The following is a 17,581-nucleotide window of genomic DNA, read 5'->3' as shown; positions in this document are numbered from 1 at the left end:
AAACTTGGGCTAGGACACAGCCAGGGAATGCACCAGGCCCATGGATTTGGATAGCCCAGATTATATATATTTCCCTGGGACCTATAGGACTCTTATCTGCATGTCATCTATAACAGATGTTGATGGACACATGGAAGTTTTGAGGGTTGTGGAAAAAAGAGTCAGGCAAGAGCTTAGTTTGCAGGAATTAGAAGCAATGCAGGAATTAGATATCACGTGTCAGGACATTTATGAACTCCACCTTTAAAAAGGAAATCTGTTTCTTTTGCACAAGTTGTAATTGGCTAGTGACTAAGGAGTAAAATACACAAAACAAAACAATGCAGATTTAACTCAGCATTTCTTAATGCAGCCTTGTGGCTGCTGCATCCCAAGATGTTGAATGCTAACAGTTCCAAATACCAGAACATAAGATTTATTTGGATTATAAATAGATGTTGCCCTGTATCAGAACTACTCTGTTGTGTAAACAGAAAACTATTGGCTTTTGTTTCTACTTTTAAAGGTTACTTGAAAGCTCCCACCTACTCTTTGCTGACAGCCTTTTTCACCTGTTGGAATTGTGGCACTCTCTCATGTATCAACACCTCTACAGCTTGCTGAGAAGTTTCACTTGAAGCTGTTAAAATATCTCCTCTCATATGCCCTTTCCTCCAATCTTTTGGATGCTCTCCAGCTGGCCTCGCCACTCTGTTAGTCTTTAGCCACCCCAGTTTAATGAACATGTCTTGCTTCTGGTATTGTCCTGATTTCTGCATATATTTCTTATCTGGAGAAATGTTTTTGCTGCAGTGTCTCTTATTTGTTTTACAAAAAAAAAAAAAAAAAAATCATCTGCTCAGGATTTTTTAAAAAATAAGATTTTTAGCACAAATTACACTCTGAAACACTACCCAGGTTGTTTCATCCTTTGCTATTACATTTTCTCGAGTGTAAATGTTCAGCTGGTAAATCTGACCTGTTGCTCCTTTACCCTCTGCCCAGTGCCCTTTGAAATGTGTTTAAGGGATTTCCTGCTTAAGGCACATCACAACATGGGGCTTTACTGCATCATGCTCTTCTTCCCCAGCTAGGAAGAGCAGCAGCTGCAAAATGAGGTCCCCTTATGCTAGGAGTAGCTGCTGGGACCTTATTTTTGATAAAAAATTCAGAATATGTTTCTCTAACCTCCAGAGAAGCTGAGAAGGCAGACAGGGCATGTGCTCCTTGACACACGCCCCTCCATCGCAGCTTTGCTGCTTGAGAACATTGATTGCACCTTTGCTCTGTCCTGCATTCTTACCTCAGTTGGTATTTGCTTCTGGGTTATTATACATTTAGGTGCCTGCACGTGAGCCCAGCATCTAAACTTCTGCAGTGGCTGATGAAGACCTAGTTAATGAACTCAGGAGTGCCTGAGCAGTTTGGCCACCCACTATCCATGGGGCTTGGCTCAGCTGCTTTCACATTGGCCTCTAGAACCATTTGAATTTCCTGCAGCATCTGAGATCTCTTGTGGAGCTGCCAGATACAGACCAGGACCCACATACACTGACACATCTCAAACTGTTCTAGACCACTTAGGAGGCAGAGGCAGGCCCCCAGTGCTGTTTTGGGTGTCACAGGCATCCTATTAGCTCCCCGTTGCTATAACACAAATGTATGAGTCTCCTGCAGGTCCTCTGTTCTATTTGCCAGCCCAAAGCAAATGTCCCAAATATAGCCTGAGATGGTGCTAGGCACCCAAGTTCAGGCACTGAATTGAGCACTTTCACTTTTCATCTCTGGTACCTTTGCCAGACAATTCTTCTACTGGTGTTAAGCTGGTGCTAGTCTGCTCAGGTAAATATATACTTACCAGGAAGCAGAATAAGACCAGCAAATGGGCCTGATGCTGATCAAAAGATATTTAGATGGTAGGGATTTCCAGGTTCTACCCACCTGCTTTTCTGCTTTTAGATCTCAGACCCAAACAAAGAGGCACAGATTGTGACAGAGGTTCCTGCCTAACTCTGTAAAATACATCATATGCAGCCCAGCCATAGAGTTGATGTCTCTCCTGCACCACTCCCCAGTTTTGTAACTTTCTTTCAGAAACTGCATTTACATTCCATAATTAATTATGGTCATACATATTATTTCCAAAAATAATAAAATCCTTTCCTGCCGCTCTAAGATTTTTTTCTATTTTATTATTTTAATAGAAGATAATTTCTTCATATTGCTCTTCTGAAATATCAGGCTGTTTATGCAAATGTCAGAGTATGGATTTAGCAATCTACCTTAGGCATTTCTTTTTGAAAATCTCAGCCAAAGGGTGAGAAGGTGTGCTAACTTCCTTGTGCACTGCTTTCCAGCTCTGTGGCACAGTGGTCCCAATGCAATGTTCCACACATGGCACATATTAGCACACCACACTATATTTAGCAATATGTGCCCTACTGCTCCTAAGAGATGACTGAATAAACCTTGATAACACAGTTGGCCTGGCTCCTTTGGGACTTGTAACTTCCCACTGAGCAATAGAGATCATTAAAATGTTTTAATTATATAATTCCCTTTTGCATAGTGCTGTGATAGATAAGATTGTATGTGTGTGTCAGCCTTTCCATTATAAACTTCAGGTCCCAGAGCATTAGTCATCCAGAGTAAGTGCTCTTGCTGAGATGAAACAATGTGGAACTATTTTGATATTATATAAACATATATAACTCAATTATTATTAATAACACATTAGTAACTTAAAAGTCCTGATGAAATCACAAGCTCCTCCTTGGAACCCTGTAGGAACAGAAGCTGCTCACAGTTATTAGGAACAAACTGTCTCAACCGAATCTCACTGAATCTCCCTCTCTCGCTTTTATTCCAAAAGGCACCTCTGAGTATCTGGGAATCATATTACAGTCACATTGATGAGGATGATACCAGGAGATTTGCATAGAAACTCAGAGAAATTTTAATCTGTAAATAGGAACATTTTAGACAGATTGCGTACCTCGGATCCTGCACAGGCCAGATTTCTTGGCTAAAGGGAAAACTTATGTGGAAAACAGCAATATACAAGTTTTTGGGGTGTTTTTTTTTTGGTTTTTGGTGTTGGTTTTTTTTTTGCTGTTTCAGGTACTATTAGAACTGGACTATGTCTCTTTGGCCCTGAGAAGTCCTCTATAAAATTTTAACCCTATTAGCACATTTAAATTATCTCATTTAAACACCTTACTGTACTTTTCAAGGGAAATATTCTGCTGCTGCTCCTGTTGAAATCACAGGGAACTATCTCTAGGTGAGCTTCACAGGCAGACTCAAGAAGAGAGTTATTCCTCAATACACCTTTAACAGCAAGGATACCTTCTTATTAGATTGATATATCACTCTACTCTCTCAGTTTACGACTCTGTTAGCAGTCAAACGCGTGTTGTTCATAGAGGAAAGAGAGCACTTACGCTGCAATATGCTTTTGAAGCAATACCGTGACCTTGTTCATTTCATCCTTAGTTTGCAACAATTCTATTTAGGAAACCTTAACTTAGATAACTTTAAAACTCAAAGTCTCCTGTGGTATTTTCTATTGTACCTCCTTCCATTTTCTGGTATGTGTAAAGCTTAAATATTACTAGATTTAACCCTGACCATCACTTTCCAATTTATTTCCATGCCTACCAGACAGCATCTTGCCTTTTCTGCAGACGGAGACCCAACAAGGCAATGGACAGACACTTTCAGGAGTGAAAATACCAAAGTGGGTTAACATTACAATAAAAGAATAAAATACCATGAAGGGAGAGGGAAGATGGTTAGATGCCCCTGATAAACCAGATAGAAGAGAGGAAAGATACCTACATTTCAAAGAGTTCAGATTGGTGGATTGGAACTCTAAGAAAGAAACACATAAACAAAGGACAAATTCATCCCTCTTTGGCAGTTTTTTCTAGGACACAGCAGGCTATATGCAATAGGAGTGAATGCTTTGTGAACTGAGTAAACTGTATACAGGTACTGGTATTCTTGAAGGATCTAAAACCAGGACTGCCTGACTGAGGACTCAGTGAAATAACCCCTTTCCTCAAGTACCTCCCCAGCCCCTGAGAATGAATATGGTTTTTCACAACATTTATGAACAGGAATCACAGCCAATTACCTCTTTTTGTTGAGGACATATCTTTTTGAGAAAACAGGTACAATTGTGCTTTAGCTTTAGATGTGTTTTGGGAAAGGCTGTGATCAGTTAGTCTAATAGAAAACCTGTGAGTAATAACAGTAACTCTTGAAAAATATTGAGGCAAGACCAAAACATATATCACAGACTGTATGTACTGCCCACTGAGTTTGAAGACTTGAATACTTACATTCAGAAAAAGTACAGTCCAGCCAAGAGATTCTCCTCAGATTATGTTTCTGGACAAGCCATTATTTTTATAGCAGAATTAACTGTCTGCTGAAAAAATAAGTGGAAAGGCTCAGGCAAGTTAGATTAGAGAAGGTGGTGCTATTGTTAAAAGGAACTTCGTTAAAAAAATAATCACACAAGCATGCACATGAAAAGATACATTGGTTCTGACTTACTCACTGCCTAAATACCTTCTTTAGGGTCAAGTCAGGTTGATCAGATTGCTTTTGCCTCTGAAAGTCTGATTCATCCTACCAACTATGAAGGTTAATCTCCAGTTCTAATATGTAACAGAATGGGAGAGTAAGGAAGGACATGAAAAATGCCCCAGAAAATTCATCATGCTTTCTCATAGTTCAGAGCATTGATAGCCAAGGTAAGCAACATTAGGAAAGTGATATTTGTACTCTGGGATCTGGAAACAGAAAAAAAAGTACAAATAAGAACATACACTTAAGAGATCTCTTCGGTGTTTCTTTTTACTTCTAAGAGTTTCTGAACTTTTTCATAGTGTCTTTTACAAAGTCAGTGCTGTGTTACTGTGTAGTATTAGTCCTAAGACTTTTACTGGGGAAATTTTTGTCTGTGTCAGGTTAATTGGATCTATACATATATTCAAGCCAAGAAAATGTAGCCCAGGGCGCCATTCTAAGAGCTGATATTCTGAGCTACCTTCCAAATGCAGAAAGTAAAACATGGTCTGTACATCTGGAGTCTCAGAAAGGATTGTGGAACCTAGAACTGCAGCACTGAGGATTTAATTTTCTTCTCTTTCATCTGTCTCATTATTATTTGAATAGTCACTTCTCTTAAAGTACCATAAACAATTTTTTTTCATTCTAACAAAGCTGGGACACTACTAAGCTTTCACAGAATCACAGAATGGGTCAGACTGTAAGAGACCATAGTGAGTCATCTAGTGCAACCTCCCTAAGCTTTCTTTGTTAACCTTAAAAACACAGAAGTTTAAAAGCTTAAGTAATGCAAATTAGGGCGACAAGGAAGGTTGAAGAGATGAAGTACTCTTGCCTAACTAATGGAAAACGTCCCCCAAGTGTTTGGGGTGATAAGCAGAACAATTCAGCTCAGTGGAAGCCAGCACAGCATTCCCACATCCTCAACTCCAGGAGGTTTTCCCATCCTTTAAAACAAAATATTAAATAATGATAGCTCCCATTTCTAATAACAGTAACTGAAAAATTAACTTGAAATAGCAAATAAAGTTTACATGAAATTTTTTAGAGGGGAGAGATACTGTGTGTATTGCCTAAACACAAATTAAAAGTAGGACTGCAGTAAGGTATAGCACCTAATTCCAGAAAATTATTTAAAGATGGCAGTAATTAAGCACTGCAGTAGTACAATCAGAAAAGTACACAGTTTAAGCATGTTAACTGCTAGAAGTCCATGACTTCATATTACTTACTATTTTATTCTTTTTTTTTCACATTAGCAAGGGGTAATGCATATCGCTTATTTTATTTTCTGCTACTCATAGAATACCTACAGCAAGATTAGAGGTAAGATCTTCAGATAATTTCAGCTCTAGAGAAGATACAGCTCTCTTTTTGCATTTTTCCTAGAGACAGTGTAGGCAGCATAGGCAGCCAGTTTACATCTTCTGGCAACTTGTGATGTGGACATGCCTGCAACAAAATAAATCTATCTATAGAATACACAGTAGATGGGAATTTCCCTGTTAGCTTTGTAATGCAATCCAGTAAAATGGTGCTGAGCAGCTGACCGTGAGTCTTGTTTGGTTTCCTCCTCCTACTGCTCCTGCAGCTGAACAAACCCCGAGGTGCTGGCAGCCCCATGGAGTTCGAACGCCTCCCCGCGAGCGCTCGGCAGCTGCACAGCATGGCCCCGGCAGTGCCACCCGGTCTCCACCCGCTCTCCCGCTGGCCTCCAGCTGCAGACTCCAGGGACACATTTCAGGGTTACCAGACCCAACTCTGCCAGAACAAGTTTTTGCCATTTAATATTCATTGAAGTAACATTTCAAGGCTCTGTCTGTAAATAGCGATTCCTTTGTAGTATGAAGCTCTTTTTCCCAGCTTGCATGAGCCCCCCCACGCCATCCCACCAGGGCTGCTCCCTGCTGCACAGCTCACAGGCTGCCACTGATCCCCACACAGTGGACTCAGACATGGTTCAGTGCAAGAACAGCAACAGCGGCACATTCTGCTTCAGTTGCACAAACACATACTTGCTGCCTAGCTCATCACCAGATTATTATAATTTAGACTATTTAAACAATTGCCCTTCTTTCAATATTCTTAATAATTCTTGTGGTTAGGAAAGGATGTGGGCTTTTAAAATATTTTGATCTTTCCTTATGCTGCCTTCCAGATGCCCATCACTTGGTCCACATCTTGATAGTAATCCCAGGCACATGGTAGCAGCAGAAGCCTTACCAGTGTCACAGAGAGCAGGCTGATTGCTTCAGATTCTATGAAGTATAGTTCATTGTGCTGTGAGGTTTCTCTTCCTTGTAGGCATCAATGTTCATCTCAAAATAAGCCATACCCCACTTCCCAAACCACCTTCTAACACATCCATCCAGGCATTTCTTACTCTTTTAGTCAAACAGTTGGCCAAAGCCACCTGTGCAGAGAGGCTACCATTGAGGGATATTCTCCCACTCACCTTGTCTTTTAAGATTTTTGGTTCTACTAGAGAGTTCTGAGTACACTGGCCCTTCTCTTCCACTTTGCCTCAAGTTTAACAAGCATACTCTGGTTCTCCAGGATAGCAAAAAAAATTCCAAACAAACTTAATCCACAAGAGGCTTAAAATAGCACTGTAGTGGGAGGCCAGATTTTTGAGCTCATTTTCATATTTGAAAATCCCACTGTTCCCTTGAGAAGAGAAATAAAAGGATTACTTTGATGAAATTATTTGGGTTTTTTTTAGAAGCTCTATTTCTTACAGACTTCAGGCATAATAATCCACAAGTAGCAATTCGACAGGAAAGCTACAAAGGCACAAATTCTGTTAGAAACACAAAACCTATCTAGGGATGCACAGCTCCGATTGATTTCCATGATGATTTTCCCCAGTAATTGCAATCATCAACCTAGGAAGAAGCATTGGGGTACCTTACAAGTGATTCTCATACTTGCCAACTTAAAGATGCTTCCTAGAAGCGTTTTTCACGGAGCAGGAATTTTCACTGACAGGGCTAGCTACTTCAGATATAAGGTTTTTCCTAAATACGTGCCAGCAACTAGTAGTTATTGCTGGCTATCTCTGCCCAATTCTAAACCACAAATTTTTCTCCCCCAAGACAATGACGGATCTTCAGTTGCATTTGTGATTGTCAGTATCACAGCAAGCTGGTAACCGCATCAACAAGTGAATGAGGAGGACTTCAGAAAGGATCCTGATCAAGCCATTGCCTTTACAGCCATTTGTTCTGTCTCTACATATGCTGTCATACAGTTCTGCTAGCAAGTAGAGCAGGTGAGCACTACTCAACAATGTTATTGCTAAGGCACATAACCTGCCTTAAGGCATATAGTTGATGCCCCATTCAGCTGTAACAGAGAAAAGCCACTGAAAAAAAAAATCTAGAAGATGAAAGTGGTCAGTTCAACTGAGATGACTTCTATGCACCTGGAGCTGCAGAGGGCACTGTTATCAGCTCTACACAGTAAAAACTGTCACCTTTGAATGATCAGGAATCAAATCCCTCTATTTCTGGTTTCACCATCAGCCCCTTCTTGTCGGTGAGAACGAGGTCCAGCATAGCACCTGTCCCCATTGGCTCCTCTATCACTTAGAGAAGGAAGTTACCATCAATGCATCCCAAGAACCTCCTGGATTGCTTATGCCCTGCTGTGTTGTCCCTCCAGCAGGTATCAGGGTGGTTGAATTCCCCTCTGAGGACCAGGGCTTGTGAATGTGAAGCTGTTCCTGTCTGTCTATAGAGAGACTGATCCAGTCTTCCTGGTCAGGTGGCCTGTAGCAGACCTCCACTAATGCTACCTGCCCCTGCCCTCCCTTTAATCCTGACCCATAAGCTCTTGGTTGGCTCCTCATCCATCCCCAGGCAGAGCTCCATGTGCTCCAGCTGGTCACTGACATAGAGGGCAATACCACCTTGTCCCCCTGCCCGTCCTTCCTACAGAGCCTTTGTCCTTCCACCCCAGCACTCCAGTTGTAGGAGCCATCCCTCCGCTTGTCAATGCTGCCACTGAGACGACAGCCCTGCAGGTGTGAGCACATCTCTAACTCCTCCTGTTCACTCCCCAGGCTGTGTGCATTTGCACAGAGGCACTGAAGTTGTGTCCCTGGTGAATCTGACTTACTGACTGGAGCGTCTGGGAGTCCTTTTGCTGCTCTTCAGGTGCTCCTGCTGACCTGCGATTCCATTTCAGGCTCTGGGCATCTATGGCTGGCTCTGGCATCAAACTGAGATGAGGACTGGGATGGACTGAGGTTCTTCTACCCTGGCAAACTTAGTAATAATCCTTTAGTTTCTCTTCACCAGCTCGGCAAGCCTATGACTGAAGATGCTCACACGCAGGAACACATGATACAGTCCAGACCACCACACCACCACGTATAAACTGCTTTATTGATTGCAGTTAACATGTTACAATTAATTTATGATTCCAAGCATTCAGCCAGCTGCTTATAGTAAGTATAAGCTGCCACCGTAGTCACATGGAACTGGACAAAGAGATGTTTAGTCACTGAGGCATCCTGAACTGGAATCATTTCTGCTTCTTGGGCATTGAAGAGACAACCAGCTGATACATACAATAGACTGTTCCTGAATTAAGAGACAGAAAAGATATTTTCAGACTGGCAAACAGAATTCCTTTCAAGTCAGCTTTGCAGTTTGTTCCAGAAGAAATACTGACAACAAGCAGCTGCAATTCAGACAAAACACGTTTCCATAGCCATGTCTCAATTATTTTTTTTGGTGATTCATATTATCAAGAAAAAAAAAAATCTTTAAGTACCTCTCCACAGGCTGCACAAAAATAAAGAAACAAGGAAAAAAAAGAGTGGGGAGAGGCATGTTTGTGGGACCTACACAGACAATCATAAAGTAATTGTTACTCATTCTTAAAGCAACTGAACTGAAAATCCATTAGATCAACATATTTAAGTTAGAGGCTACTACAAAATTATGTAACAAGCAACATAAAGGTTAAATATATGCAGTATTATGAGCCTTGGATATAATTCTGCTAGTTTTCACACCACATGAAAACTCAGTATGCTGAGTATCACCCAGCACTAAGAAGAGTCAGGCTAGTGAGACAAATGGTTTACTTTCATGCTATAATTACATTTTACTCCTTTTCAGAATAGGCTTTCTAAGTAGTTCTCGTTTTCTCTGACATTATACATGAATTCCGAAGGACTATTCAGCCCACAGTACTCAAGTGTGGAAAAAAGCCATCTGAAAAGCTAAACTTGGAAAAAGCACAAATAAATATATACAGTATGTCCAAATGTGGGTTTTTTCCCTCTCTACGTGCATTTTGCATGTTCTAAAGAACAAACCAAAGGAACTGTGTAACTAATTTACAGAGAAAACACCAGTCATGTTGGAGATTGTACCAAAGAGAAAGTATTTTAATAATATTAAAATTGGCACATTGGAAATTATACCAAAGCATAAACATTTTAGTATTAGCCTTACCAAACATCGTTAGAACCATGGTGGTTCTATACAACAGAGCATCCTTTGCACCACCTTTAAGATGCACTGGGAGGCCATTATCCTCCTAATGGAAACAAGTGACAAAAATAAACTATTTAAATACAATTCTTGCACTATTGTCTTAATATAACTACAATTACCCAGAAGAGGAATTACTTCCCCACATTATCCTTCCAACCCCCAAAAGACAATGAACCTTATTTAGGTCCCACTTTGTCTTTAAAGCTTTCACTCTGCTATCAGGTGAGAACTCACTAGGGGAGTACTATAAATGATGTGCATGATTCATTTCTATAGCAGTGACTGGCAGATGCCTAAACACTCCTGACACCAGTTGCCAGCCCCCTCAGGTGCACAGGATGTGATTACCATCCCTACAAGCTTCCCATCCATCTCCAGAATAGTTAATCCCTGCTATAGGAAGCAACAAGGGGAGGAGTCTGTACTATCACCTGGTGTCACACAGGAAACTGTTTTGCTCCACTCCTAGGCACCAGATCCCATGATCTTTACCCTTGTCACAAGTTCACACTGCTCTAAAATTCAAGCCAGGCTCCCGTGCTAGTGACTTGCAACCCAGCCCAGCTTAACTTGCTGTCCCACAAGAAAGGAATGGGAGGAGGAAGAGATATGCCTAGAGATCTCTGCCAGCAGAAACAGAACCTCTGAGCTCACCCATCACCAGCATCCTGCTTCTCCCTTTGGCCCACAATGAACACTGTGCTCCTCACACAGTGTCTCAGAAGACTGGCTTTCTCTTTCAGGGGAAAGGAAAGCAAGAAGATACAAAAACTATTAAAGTGAGACTTCTAATATACTTTGTCCCTTTCACATTGCTGAAGCCCTGTCCATCCTCAGTATGAAGCTACATCTCCAGGTTATGGCTCACAGTTGGGAGTATTTTCTTAAATGTTCTCTGCTTCCACTAGTTCTCACTTGGTGGCCTTATCATTCAGGAACAGAGTAATTCAGAAGCTGTTTTTAAAGGTTCAATAATTTTCTAGGAATGAATCCAATAATTTAAGACTTTTACGGTTTTCATAACTGAACAACACAATATTACATCCTCATTAAGAATTATGGGGCTTATCTATAAACTGTAGATACAGCTGTAAAATTTCAGGCTTAACTTTTCATTGTATTTCTGTCCTTTCACTTGCTGTTTTTCTCTATTTGTTCCTAGGACATATTCCCCCATCTCAACTCCTTTGAGAGTACTTCATCTTTGCACAGTGCCTAATACTTACAAGAAACTCAGGTACAAATCATTTCATAGGGTAAAAAAGCCCTGAAGAGTGAGCAAGTCAACTGCACATGTACAGTGTCTGTAGAAAATAACTGCTGATTACAAGCACTATAATCATACAGCTGATTTCAAAAGCTCTCTTCATGTGTAAAGAAGAGTCTGACCAGTTCTTTAGAAACAAAATGTATGCAATTGACCTATTAACACCTTGTTAATCTACTAAAATTGTTCAGCTCAATACCTGAAAAAGTTTCTGATGCTCAGGAACTCTGTTTTCAATCTGCCTGCGTGAAGCAGTGCTTATGGTTCTCTGGGAAATTTGGCGAAGAGCCTGAAATAAAAGATAAACAGTGTTTTTAAAACAGTGATATTTTTCAGCTCTGTTCACGCTGAGTAATTCTTTTAAAAGCATGATATAAGTGGAACAGACAGAAAAAAAAAAAAAAAAAGGGAAAGCCTTTTACAAACAAAACCAGTGGGTTTTGGTGAAGTTTTGTTTGTTTGAGTTCAGTAAGTCTTTCAACAGATGCTGTAAAGGACTGCTTGACTGATTACCTAAAAAGGAAAAACTCAGGAAAATTACTTTCAGTAAGATACAACAGATTTATGGATCTGCAGCATAATCTTGACAGTTAGCACCCTTTTGGGGAAATCCCAGCCTCTGCCCCTTAGACAGAAGTTTTAAGCACCATGTTCTGTGTCTGACTAACAAAAGGGACAATAACATTCACATCAAACATTTTTGAGAAGGCAAGGATATTCTGTCACGGCTGCAGTTCACCTGTGAGCCCCCAGCGCAGGCAGTAACCTTCACAGAGCTAGGGAGGCACTGCCGCCTCGCCACACACACAGCTTAAGAACACACTGCCATGTCCTGAGCTGGAATCAGTTTCCACAGTCTGATCACACAGGTTAGGCGACCAAAAGCAATGATCTACATATAATTTCTCTGCTGGCCCAGTCTGCCTTCGACACGTCAAGTGTCAAAGCCGAAGAGCTGGCTGTAGCTCTGAGCTGCTGCAGGAAACTGAAATGTTAAAGGTTAATGCCTCAAACAATCAGCCATTTGCAAAAGCAGCGAGGTGCTAGCGGTCTCCTTCAACCAACATTGACAACACTCACCGCTCCCCGCAAAAGTATCACCACTAAAAACGCGGGCACGGAGAGGGCAAACATCCAGGTGATGCTGGCTGCAAGTAATGGGACAACAATCCTCCCCTCGCCCATTCCAAATAAACACTCTATAAAATATATCTCCTTGGAGACGGGCTAAGCATACCCGAGAGCCCCTGATCAACACCATCCCCTCAAGTCCCTAAAGCTCAGGACTACATGGAGCGAATGGGCCGCGATCTGGAGGGCAACACCTTCCCCCCGACCCCTGCAGGTCCCTCCGCAGCGCCCGGCGCGGGGGGAGGTCACGGCGGCCGAGTCCCGCCGCCCGGGGGGGCACCGCGAGGGAGCCCCACACACCCCCGGCGGCAGCGGGCTGCTGTCCCCGGGCCTCACCAGCACGTTCCGCCACATCGCGGCTCTCGGTCCCGTCACCTCCCGCCGGCAACAAGGGCAGCGGAAGGGGAAGCGGCTCTCCCGCCCACGCCGGTGGCACCACAGAGGGAGCCGCCCGGAGCGCCGCCGCAGCGCCCACAGCGCCGCCCCGCCAGTCCGCCCGGCTCGGCGGCAGCGCTGGGGCAGGCCTGTTGGTCGGATGGGATGTGTGGCCGGGTTCGTGTCCCAGGAACCAGAGCTGAGCCCTACAACACCGGGAGGAAGGAGCGGTGACCTCTCCGAAGACGCGGCGCCGGGAAGGGGCTGAGGCGCCCGGGCGGGCACACGGCAGGAGCGTTTCCTCACTGAACCCAGCGAGAGCACTTCGGGAAATCTATGGAATGTCCCCCAGAGCCGCTACATACAGAATTTAAAACCAACTTTCATGGAAAAGTTTAATATCCGCAGAGTGCTGGATGCGTGTCCTGTGAGAGCAGCACCATGGGCTGCACCAGTTCGTATGGACTCGCCCGACATCCCCTCTGGCCGCCACTAGAGGCAGGACACTGAGCTAAGCACAGCCTGGGGCCGACCCAGGTGAGTGGGTCTTACACCCGTGGGATCGATGTGGCATCCCCTTGCTGAGCCATTACCCACAGAAAACCCCAAACTAAGCCATGTACCTGCCCACGGCCTGAAACTCCGTTCATGGCAGCGATACCGAGTACTCTGCATATGGAAAAAAAACCAACAAAACAACACAAAAACAACTTCAGTTTCATGTTTCACAGTATATAATTGCATAGAGTGAAGTAATACCAGACTTGTAAATGTAAACCTATTTGATTCCAAAGGAAGAATCTACTTGCCCTTCAAGAAACTGATCTGAGAAGCTTGTGTTTTTCCTGCATTGCAGATCCAACAACACAGTTGCATCTTCTCATGCTTCAGCCTTATGCTGAAATATGATGCTGTTGGGAACACTATTTCGTGGCTTTGCTGCAGTTGCAGTGCACTTAGTTTTTAGCATTACACTGCTTTTGCATGCCAAACCTCATGATGAATAACGTGTGTCAAACACAGCAGTGTTCAATCTAGTATGGAAATGACAAGGATCGTATCTCAAAAGCACAGCTGTCCCAGAAAGAAACTAAAAATGCAAAGATGAAGCAGTGTTTCTAGGTATAGTCTTAGCTGCGCAGAATATTAAAAATGCATTTAGAAAGCATTGTCATGGAGAAATATATGTTGTAACAGAGGAGGAAACTGGATGCATTATTTAACAGTTTTCAAACACTCAAGCAGTGCTATCACAGAATAACACTTAAAAATACATTAAACACTGCAAGACAGATTTCCATTCATTTCTCCTGCAACCTTTTCTCTTATGAGTGTATACAATGTTTTATTCTGATCTTCATACACTTAGTTGTATTTAGATACTGGCAAAAGGATCGTATCCACAGAGAAATTATTATTCTTTAATTTCTGCTGTGTGGACCATTTTCTGATTTGTCTGAACTTAAGCCTCAGGGATACTGTCAAAACAAATCTTACAACTGAAAGACCCTATAAAAGCTTGGCATGTGGGTTACGTACCAATCAAAGCTATATGATGACTGGTCACAGCAAGCACAGCTGGTGTCTTCAGTATTGACTATGAAGAAATGAAAACTTGAGGGAAAGAGAAATGGCAACTTGCTGCCTCAGGGTGAGGATATTTCACTAGAAACAAACTCAGACTGCTTTTTCCTAACTGAATGTATTGCACTGAAGAATAACAAAATTGCTTATGAAAACTTATTGTTAAACAGTTTTGCTTAAACCAGAAAGAAAACAGGGCTGTTAATCTAGCTGTTAAAAAGCATTCATCATAAAAAAAATGTTTTACCCCTTAAACCAATGATAGAAGGGTATGTAAACCCTGCTAAACTGAGGGGTTTTTTCCTGCAAACCAAGTAATTGACTAACCCACTTAAAAGCTACATTGTATACCAAGAGAGAAAACATGCTGTATTCTACCTTAATACAGCCATTTTACAGCCAAGTTACTTTGAGTTGTACAGTACACTGAAACTGCATTAAAAGAACTTGCTGACAGAAAGAACAAAGATTTGTTCTGAAGTTTACAAGCATCTGTTATAAAGCATACACTAACTTCAACCAGGTAATGCCAGGCCCCAGCAGGCAAGCCTTGAGGCAATCACATTTTCCTTTCTTCCAAGACTATCACAGTCTAGTCTTCCCCATTTTCATAATAGAATTAATGAGGTCATTAATTCCCTTCCTGGCCCTCTAACACTACTTAAATCATCTCACCATTTTATTTTACAAAATTTAGGCACAATCCTTAGGTAAAAATTCAATTAAACTTGCACCTAACTCTGGTATTCCGTTTGCTCAAATTGTTTATTTTATGTGATCTTTATCTGAAATCAGGGTCCAGAGATACAGCTCCACCTATTTTCTTTTAATTTATTTATTTTTTAAAAAACTTCTTGAGCTTCCATAGTGATTGACTTATGCTTTTATTCCTCTTTATTTCATCCCCGACAGGAAATGAGAAAGATAATCCTCCAACTTCAGAGTTTGTAGCAGCAGTTGGTATAATGCAAATGGATAGTATTACTTTATTTATTTATTAAACACAGGGTGAGGATGTTTCTTATTTGAGACTCAGGTCATGTAAGGACCTGCTAATTCTTATCAGGCTATTTCATAATGGACTTTAGCCTTAATTAAAACTGTGAAGTAAAATTAGACTTCACATTTAGGCACAGAAAGAAATATGGTGACCAGAACAGATTCTGTGAGCTAGAACACAGGGTATTTTTACATTGAAATACTTCTTCTGATCTGAGGAAAATTTACTACTACTACAATAAAAGAACTTCTTGCAATTTGGCTTGCTTTCTACCTCAGAGTCCATTTTCACACTGTCAGAAGCAGTCTTTTCCATAAACCGGCCACATTGCTAAGAAGGAAGAATAAAATTGTTTTAGACTTTCAGTTTTTTCTTCTGCTTTGAAAGAGAGAATTTCTGGCAGGTTGTTCAATACAGACAAGTATTCAGTATGTGGAACATTTGAGGGTGTTCGAGGTTTTTTATGTTGGGTTTGCTATTGAACTGTTACCAAAACAAACTGATGTAGTACCAAGGATAGATCATGTTTTCTGGCAAGATCAGAAAGCATAGTCTTGTCACAGGAACTTTGAAGATCAGATTACTCTGTGGTTATGCACTGTTCTTTGTCTTCAGCAGTTGCATTCCAGTAACTTCTCCTTTTAAGTAACGGTTAACAGTAAGTACATTCTGCTTTAGACACAAGTCACATTTTTCCACCAGGCACTCACTTCAAGTCAAGCTCTTTTTCCCACTGCAAGTAAGGCATCTGAGAGAAGGATGCAGTCAATAACAGTTCTTGTGAATCCAATCCAACCAGCCCAGTTCATTGCTCTATTTGATGGATTCGAGCAGATAATGTGTTTGCAGATGTTATTTGACCTGACTGTCATGACCTTTCCTCCCTCAGAGACTTCTATTAAAAAAAAGACAAGACTTACATCCTTCATGGTTTAATATTCATAATTAAAGAAAAACCATGCTGCTGGGAACCTAGTACTGAACTTGGAACTAGGTACTGAACCTAGTTTCAGTACCAGTGTACTGAAGAGAGGCAAAGGCTGTGAAGGATCCTTCACAATTCAGTTATAAACTCTTCCCTCTGACTGAGCAAAACACAGCTGTCAGCTCCCCAAATAGTTTGATGCAGTTAAAGAAACATCTTGAGGTGACAATCTGCTTTGTTACAGGGATGTAGATTTTTACAAGAAAACAGAAGAAACTGCTCTCACACAAGGGAATTGGTCTGGAGAGCTGTTGCGTACATTGAGGACAAATCCTACTTCCCCAAAATACTGTCTCCAGGAAAGGCTCATTTTATAAGCAAGACACTCATAACAGCAGCAGCCTCCAGAAAGTTTATCATCTCTCACACTGTGGGCACTGCTCAGGTGGGTAAGGCTCAGAAAGCACTCAGTGTGGGCACTCTGAAAGCAGAGGTATTGCTCTTGGTACTTCTGAAGCTTGGTAGTGAATACTTGTGAAGGACGCCAGTGAAGAACCAGGTCACTGGTGGTCAAATCCAGATTCGACACATGACACTGAACATTAGGACAGTGACACTGCCCTGAGAAGCATCAGACATAGATGTTGTGGTTTCACCTTTGAACATGTGACATACGTGCAACTTGTAAGAAACACAAATTCCAAGGATCTCCATAGTTATCAACGTTACACCAAGACAAATGGCCATGACTGAAGGAAGAGTTTACAAATTTGAATTACATTAAGCATTTTAAGCTCTGTGGGCACAGTGTCCCATGTATTTGCTGCTACAGGCTCTCAGAGAACCCACTTAATTACAACAAAAACCAGACAGCAATTCTCACCCTGGTGCATTTAATTGATAAGATCAAAGATGCACTGACAGCTGTAGTCAGTAAAAAAATGTAAGGCATTGAAAAATATTGTAAGGTGAAGACAGAAAAAAACTTTGATTTTAGTTTTAAGCACAATAAGCAGCGTTTCTTACTTGGAAAAAATAGGAATTATGAATGAAGCAGAATATAGTTGCACATCAAGTGACAAGCACAAAATATTCTAATAACTCACTGTATTTTGGACTAGCAGCTTTAATCAAAAGATGGAAGCCAGCTTAACATGTTCTGCGAATCTTCTGCCTTACAACATACCAAGTTCCATTACCTGTATTCTGTAACTCCAGCAACAGAGGTA

General features: G+C 41.6%; 1 protein-coding gene across 1 annotated transcript; it reads right to left on the bottom strand.

Moving 5' to 3' along the window:
- Positions 1-8,926: 8,926 nt before the first annotated feature.
- Positions 8,927-12,908, bottom strand: LOC113983953 (cytochrome c oxidase subunit 7A2, mitochondrial). The gene is made up of 4 exons (XM_027713570.2): positions 12,805-12,908; positions 11,537-11,626; positions 10,029-10,113; positions 8,927-9,146 (listed from the first exon to the last, which is right to left on the bottom strand). Exons 1-4 carry the CDS (start codon positions 12,820-12,822, stop codon positions 9,088-9,090), a joined length of 252 nt encoding a protein of 83 aa, XP_027569371.1. The 5' UTR covers positions 12,823-12,908; the 3' UTR covers positions 8,927-9,087.
- Positions 12,909-17,581: the final 4,673 nt, after the last annotated feature.

Source organism: Pipra filicauda, unplaced genomic scaffold, assembly GCF_003945595.2.
Source record: "Pipra filicauda isolate LSUMZ 115617 unplaced genomic scaffold, ASM394559v2 scaffold157_size4220110_pilon, whole genome shotgun sequence".
Taxonomy (NCBI): domain Eukaryota; kingdom Metazoa; phylum Chordata; class Aves; order Passeriformes; family Pipridae; genus Pipra; species Pipra filicauda.
Note: the sequence above shows the minus strand (reverse complement) of the source record. Positions and strands in the feature narration are given on the sequence as shown.

What these genes read in the sequence shown, in the direction of transcription:
- LOC113983953 (XM_027713570.2), bottom strand. An exon ending in AGCATCAGAAACTTTTTCAG is followed by an intron (nt 10,114 to 11,536) that starts GTATTGAGCTGA and finishes TGTTTCCATTAG; the next exon opens with GAGGATAATGGCCTCCCAGT. An exon ending in CATGGTTCTAACGATGTTTG is followed by an intron (nt 9,147 to 10,028) that starts GTAAGGCTAATA and finishes CTCTTAATTCAG; the next exon opens with GAACAGTCTATTGTATGTAT.